The sequence below is a fragment of the Hypanus sabinus genome, chromosome 6 (genome assembly GCF_030144855.1).
Source record: "Hypanus sabinus isolate sHypSab1 chromosome 6, sHypSab1.hap1, whole genome shotgun sequence".
Taxonomy (NCBI): domain Eukaryota; kingdom Metazoa; phylum Chordata; class Chondrichthyes; order Myliobatiformes; family Dasyatidae; genus Hypanus; species Hypanus sabinus.
In genome coordinates this window covers 180,754,201-180,761,871 of record NC_082711.1, presented here as the reverse complement: position 1 = coordinate 180,761,871, position 7,671 = coordinate 180,754,201, and the positions used below count along the sequence as shown (strand labels likewise).

The following is a 7,671-nucleotide window of genomic DNA, read 5'->3' as shown; positions in this document are numbered from 1 at the left end:
GTTGGAATCGCGCTTGGGCCCCAGGTTCTGGGCCTGCGGCATCGGCACCGCCGCTCAGAGTCAGAAGCGCACCTGAGGACTCCCGGGCCGGTAAGCGAGCACACAGTAGATCCTTACCGGCACGGGCTGCCGCTGGACCAAGGCTCCTGACCAGTTCCCTTAGCTCGGCCTCCGACACCCGCACTCGCTCCAAGCACTCCGCCATCTTCTCCCTGATAGGGACTACATGCCCCACACTGCACCGCGCCGCGGCGGTTAGGCGCCCCTGATAGCCCGCCGTGAACCCAGCCCTCTGCCGCAGATTTGTTATCACTGACAAGAAACTTCTTGTTTTGAACCTGTAGAACAGTGCAATTGGTAAAGAAAATGGAAAATATCACATCATAAATCCATAGTGCAAAAGAGAAATTGCAAGGTAGTGTTCATAGGTTTCTGGACCATTCAGAAATCGGATGACAGGCGGGAAAATGCTGAGTCCGGATCTTCAGGTTCTTGTATCACCTCCCTGGGGGTAGGGATTAGAAGAGTGTGTCCTGGATGTCTTTGAGGCACCACAACCTGGAGATATTCTCAAGTGTCTGCTGCACCGGCCTTCATATTTACTGCTGCAAAACACACAAAATGCTGGTGGAACACAGCAGGCCATGCTGCATCCATAGGAAGAAGCACTGTCGACATTTCGGGCTGTTCTTCTTCCTATAGATGCTGCCTGACCTGCTGCGTTCCACAAGCATTTTGTGTGTGTTGCTTGAATTTCCAGCATCTGCAGATTTCCTTGTGTTTACTTTTTAAATTCACATTAACTGCTTCTCTTTCCACAGATGCAACTTAGTCCCTCAGATGCCTCCTCAATCACTGCCTCAGTACACCGAGCACAGTTGCGATTCAGTTCAGCACTGTGCTTGAATCAATTTCTGTCTTCAGAATGGCCACAGGCTTTGAATCATAGAAAATTACAGCGCAGATCCAGGTCCCTCAGCCCATCTCAAATAAGAGAAAATCTGCAGACGCCAGCAATCCAAGCAACATCCACAAAATGCTGGAAGGGTCCTGGATGAAACGTCAACTGTACTTTTTTCCTCAGATGCTTCCTGGCTTGCTAAGTTCCTTCCTGTCTGTGTCCCTTCGGCCCATCTACCTAGTCAGTGCTGTACCTTTTAAACTGCAGTGTCCCATCAACCTGCATGTGGTCCATACCCCTCCCATCCATGTACCTATCCAAACTTCTCTCAAACATTGAAATCGAGCTCACTTCCACCACTTGCACTGGCAGCTCATTCTAAATTCTCTCGAGCCTCCGAGTGAAGAAATTTCCCTTTATGTTCCCCTTAAACTTTTCACCTTTCACCCTTAACCCATGACCTCTGGTTGTAGTCCCACCCAACCTCAGTGGAAAAAGCCTGCTTGCATTTACCCTATCTATACCCCTCATAATTTTGTATACCTCTATCAAATCTCCCCTCAATCTTCTACGAATAAAGTCCTAACCTATTTAATCTTTCCATATAACTCAGATCCTCCAAACCTGGCAAATACCCTTCTAAATTTTCTTCTCAAACTTTCAGCTTTATTTACATCTTTCCCGCAGGTAGGTGACCAAACCAGCGCACAAAACTCCAGATCTGGCCACACCAATGTCTTGTACAACTTCAACATAACATCCCAACTTCTGTACTCAGTACTTTGATCAATGAAAGCAAATGTGCTAATAGCTTTCTTTACGACCCTATCTACTTGTGACACCCCTTTCAATGAATTGTCCGAACCCTTTGTTCTACCACACACCTCAGTGTCCTACCGTTCACTGTGTAAGACCTGCCCTGGTTGCTCCTACTGAAGTACAACACCTCACACTTGTCTGCATTACATTCCATCTGCCATTTTTCCGGCCGATCCGGATCCTGCTGCAAGCTGTGATGGTCTTCCTCGCTGTCCACTACACTCTCAATCTTGGCATCATCAAAAAATTTGCTGATCCAGTTCACAACATTATTCAGATTCAGTTTATTGTCTTTTAGAAACCACAAATACAATGCAGCTAAAAAATGAGACAACGTTCCTCCAGAATGTTATCACAAAAACGCATGACAAAACAGACTACACCAGAAAATCCACATAACATTTGGCATCCAGATCATTGAAATAGATGAAAAACAACACAAAGCCCAAGACCGATCCCTGTGGCACTCCACTCATCCAGACCTCCAGACCTCTAATGGCAACCCTCTACGACCACTCTCTGGCTTCTCCCACAAAGCCAATATACTACCTCATCCTGAATGCCAAGCGACCAAACCTTCTTGACCAGCCTCTCGTGCAGGACCTTGTCAAATGTCTTGATTAGGGATAGTCAAAATGACTGTAAATTCCATGTGGACAACATCCACAGTAGACATGACCTATTGACTATGCAGCCATATTGACTTTCCCTAATCAGTCCCTGCCTATCCAAATACTCATATATCCGGTCCCTTAGAATACCTTCCAATTATTTTCCTGCTATTGATGGCAGGCTCACCAGCCTATAATCTCCTCGTTAATTTTTAGAGCCTTTCTTAAACAACAGGATAACATCAGCTATCCTCCATCCCTCCAGTATCTCACCTGTCACTAAGGATGTTTTAAATATCTCTGCTAGGGTCCCCTGAAATTTCTGCACATGCCTCCCATGGAAAACCTTGTCAGGCCCTGGGGATTTATCCAGTTTTACTTGCTTCAAGACAGCAAACACTTCCTCCTCTGTAATCTGTACAGGGTCCATGACCTCTCTGCTAGTCTGCCTCACTTCCCTAGACTCTAAGTCTATCTTCTGAGGAAATGCAGATGCAAAAGCTTATTTAAGATCTTCCCCCATCTCTTTAGGCTCCACACATGAATTACTATTCTGATCTAGAAAAATAGAAACATAGAAAACCTACAGCACAATACAGGCCCTTCGGCCCACAAAGTTGTGCTGAACATGTCCCTACCTTAGAAATTACTAGGCTTACCTATAGCCCTCTATGTTTTTAAGCTCCATGTACCTATCTAAAGGTCTCTTAAAAGACCCTTCCAGGGGACAGTCAATGTTTCGGGCCAAGACCCTTCATTAGGACTGGAGAAAAAAAAGAGTCCTAATGAAAGGTCTCGGCCCAAAACGTTGATTGCACTTTTTTCCATAGCTGTTGCCTGGCCTGCTGGGTTCCTCCAGCATTTTAGAACATAGAACATAGAATAGTACAGGACATTACAGGCCCTTCAGCCCACAATGTTGTGCCAACCCTCAAATCCTGCCTCCCAAATAACCCCCCACCTTAAATTCCTCCATATACTTGTCTAGTAGTCTCTTAAACTTCACTAGTGTATCTGCCTCCACCACTGACTCAGGCAGTGCATTCCACACACTAACCACTCTCTGAGTGAAAAACCTTCCTCTAATATCCCCCTTGAACTTCTCTCCCCTTACCTTAAAGCCATGTCCTCTTGTACTGAGCAGTGGTGCCCTGGGGAAGAGGCGCTGGCTGTCCACTCTGTCTATTCCTCTTAATATCTTCTACACCTCTATCATGTCTCCTCTCATCCTCCTTCTCTCCAAAGAGTAAAGCCCTAGCTCCCTTAATCTCTGATCATAATCCATACTCTTTAAACCAGGCAGCATCCTTGTAAATCTCCTCTGTACCCTTTCCAATGCTTCCACATCCTTCCTATAGTGAGGCGACCAGAACTGGACACAGTACTCCAAGTGGGGCCTAACTAGAGTTTTATACAGCTGCATCATTACATCGCGTCTCTTAAACTCTATCCCTCGACTTATGAAAGCTAACACCCCATAAGCTTTCTTAACTACCCTATCTACCTGTGAGGCAACTTTCAGGGATCTGTGGACATGTACCCCCAGATCCCTCTGCTCCTCCACACTACCATGCTGCCATTTCCTTTGTACTCTGCCTTGGAGTTTGTCCTTCCAAAGTGTACCACCTCACACTTCTCCGGGTTGAACTCCATCTGCCACTTCTCAGCCCACTTCTGCATCCTATCAATGTCTCTCTGCAATCTTTAACAACCCTCTACACTATCTACACCACCACCAACCTTTGTGTCGTCTGCAAACTTGCCAACCCACCCTTCTACCCCCACATCCAGGTTGTTAATAAAAATCACGAAAAGTAGAGGTCCCAGAACAGATCCTTGTGGGACACCACTAGTCACAACCCTCCAATCTGAATGTACTCCCTCCACCACAACCCTCTGCCTTTTGCAGGCAAGCCAATTCTGAATCCATCTGGCCAAACTTCCCTGGATCCCATGCCTTCTGACTTTCTGAATAAGCCTACCATGTGGAACCTTGTCAAACGCCTTACTAAAATCCACGTAGATCACATCCACTGCACTACCCTCATCTATATGCCTGGTCACCTCCTCAAAGAAATCTATCAGGCTTGTTAGGCACGATCTGCCCTTCACAAAGCCATGCTGACTGTCCCTGATCAGACCATGATTCTCTAAATGCCCATAGATCCCATCTCTAAGAATCTTTTCCAACAGCTTTCCCACCACAGACGTAAGGCTCACTGGTCTATAATTACCCGGACTATCTCTACTACCTTTTTTGAACAAGGGGACAACATTCACCTCCCTCCAATCCTCCGGTACCATTCCTATGGACAACAAGGACATAAAGATCCTAGCCAGAGGCTCAGCAATCTCTTCCCTCGCCTTGTGGAGCAGCCTGGGGAATATTCCGTCAGGCCCCGGGGACTTATCCATCCTAATGTATTTTAACAACTCCGACACCTCCTCTCCCTTAATATCAACATGCTCCAGAACATCAACCGCACTCATATTGTCCTCACCATCATCAAGTTCCCTCTCATTGGTGAATAATGAAGAGAAGTATTCATTGAGGACCTCGCTCACTTCCACAGCCTCCAGGCACATCTTCCCCCTTTTATCTCTAATCAGTCCTACCTTCACTCCTGTCATCCTTTTGTTCTTCACATAATTGAAGAATGCCTTGGGGTTTTCCTTTACACTACTCGCCAAGGCCTTCTCATGCCCCCTGCTTGCTCTTCTCAGCCCCTTCTTAAGCTCCTTTCTTGCTACCCTATATTCCTCAATAGACCCATCTGATCCTTGCTTCCTAAACCTCATGTATGCTGCCTTCTTCCACCTGACTAGATTTTCCACTTCACTTGTCACCCATGGTTCCTTCACCCTACCATTCTTTATCTTCCTCACCGGGACAAATTTATCCCTAACATCCTGCAGGAGATCCTTAAACATCAACCACATGTCCTTAGTACATTTCCCTGCAAAAACATCATCCCAATTCACACCCGCAAGTTCTAGCCTTATGGACTCATAATTTGCCCTTCCCCAATTAAAAATTTTCCTATCCTCTCTGATTCTATCCTTTTTCCATGATAATGCTAAAGGCCAGGGAGCGGTGATCACTGTCCCCCAGATGCTCACCCACTGACAGATCTGTGACCTGACCCGGTTCGTTACCTAATACTAGATCTAGTATGGCATTCCCCCTAGTCGGCCTGTCAACATACTGTGACAGGAATCCATCTTGGACACACTTAACAAACTCTGCCCCATCTAAACCCTTGGAACTAATCAAGTGCCAATCAATATTAGGGATGTTAAAGTCACCCATGATAACAACCCTGTTATTTTTGTACCTTTCCAAAATCTGCCTCCCAATCTGCTCCTCGATATCTCTGCTGCTACCAGGGGGCCTATAAAATACCCCCAGCAGAGTAACTGCTCCCTTCCTGTTCCTGACTTCCATCCATACTGACTCAAAAGAGGATCCTGCTACATTACCCACCCTTTCTGCAGCTGTAATAGTATCCCTGACCATTAATGCCACCCCTCCTCCCCTTCCCCCCCCCATCCCTTTTAAAGCACTGAAATCCAAGAATATTGAGAATCCATTCCTGCCCTGGTGCCAGCCAAGTCTCCGTAATGGGCACTACATCATAATTCCATGCATCTATCCAAGCTCTCAGTTCATCCCCTTCGTTCCTGATGCTTCTTGCATTGAAGTACACACACTTTAGCCCTTCTACCTTACTACCTTTATACCCTTTATTCTGCTGCTCTTTCCTCAAAGCCTCTCTATATGTTAGATCTAGCTTTACTCCATGAACTTCTTTCATTGCTCTATCGCTCCGGGTCCCATCCCCCTTGCAAATTACTTTAAACCCTCCCGAACCATGCTAGCAAACCTACCAGCAAGGATATTGCTCCCCCTTGAGTTCAGGTGCAACCCATCCAATCCGTACAGGTCCCACCTTCCCCAGAAGAGATCCCAATGGTCCAAAAATCTAAAACCCTGCCCCTGCACCAACTCCTCAGCCACGCATTCAACTGCCATCTCCTCCAATTCTTACCATCACTGGCAGCAATCCTGAGAATGCCACCCTAGAGGTCCTGTTCTTCAGCCTTCTGCCTAGTTCCTGAAACTCACACTTCAGGACCTCATCCCTCGTCCTGCCTATGTTGTTGGTCCCAACATGTATCACGACTTCTAGTTGCTTTCCCTCTCGTACCAGAATGTCATGCATCTGGTCAGAGACATCCCGGACCCTGACACCTGGGAGGCAACAAACCATGCTGGTTTCCTTCTCACGTCCACAAAATCTCCTGTCTGCTCCCCTGACGATAGAGTCTTCAATGACGACAGCTCTCCTCTTCTCCGTCCCACCCTTCTGCACCACAGGGTCAGACTCAGTGCCAGAGGCCCTGCCACCATGGCTCACACCTGGTCGGTCATCCTCACCAACAGTATCCAGGACGGTAAACTTATTATTCAGGGGAATGGCTACAGGGGTGCTCTGCACTACCTGTCTACTCTCCTTCGCTTTCCCCCCTCGGACTGTCACCCAACGACCTTCTTCCAGCAGCCTAGGTGTGACTACCTCTCAGTAGCTCTCATCTATGACTGCCTCATTCTCCCTTATGAGTCGAAGGTCATCCAGCTGCTGCTCCAGATTCCTCACACGGTCTTCCAGATCGCCCAGCCGCAAGCACTTCCAGCAGGTGTGACTCTGCAGGAGAGGGGAGTTCCCCTAAGACTGCCACATCTCACAGGAGGGGCACATCACTGTCTCAGGAGTCATTGTAAAGACTAACTGGGAACAAGCTCATCCTCTGCCTCTTCCCGTCGAAGCCTCTTGAGTCAAAGCCTCAAATCTCCACTCCTTCACTGGCCGCTTTCCACCGCTTTTTGTGGGTGTTGCTTCCTTCTGAAATGTTCTCTTGCATTTCTTGTACTCCATAAGTACCTCACTTATTCCTACCTGCTTTTACCTGCTCAAAAACCAAGGTTCCCTAAACTTGAATCCTTGCCTTTTATTCTGACAGCCACAAAATTTACCCTTTTCATGGTCTCCCACTAATCAAGTACACCTTTGCCAGAAAACAGCATGTCCCAATCCACACTTGCCAGATTGTTTCTGATACCGTCAAAAATGGCCTTTCTCCAATTTAGAATCTCAACCCACAGATTAGACTGATCCTTTTCCATAGTTACTTTGAAACTAATGGCATGGAATCACTAGATGCAAAGTGTTCCCTTTTACAAGTTTCTGTCATTTGCCCTGTCACAGTCCCTCATGAAGGAAACTTTCCTAAACATATTTGACAAACTCTGTCCCATCTAGTCACTTCACAGTTTGGAAG

The 7,671-nt window shown here is 46.9% G+C and overlaps 1 protein-coding gene across 1 annotated transcript in view; it reads right to left on the bottom strand.

Annotated features, from left to right (window-relative positions):
• The window catches only part of smg6 (SMG6 nonsense mediated mRNA decay factor), a 234,938-nt gene extending 234,733 nt beyond the window's left edge, over positions 1-205 (bottom strand). The window contains 1 exon segment of the mRNA XM_059971511.1: positions 118-205. Within this exon segment, the coding sequence (XP_059827494.1) occupies positions 118-205 (88 nt within the window).
• Positions 206-7,671: the final 7,466 nt, after the last annotated feature.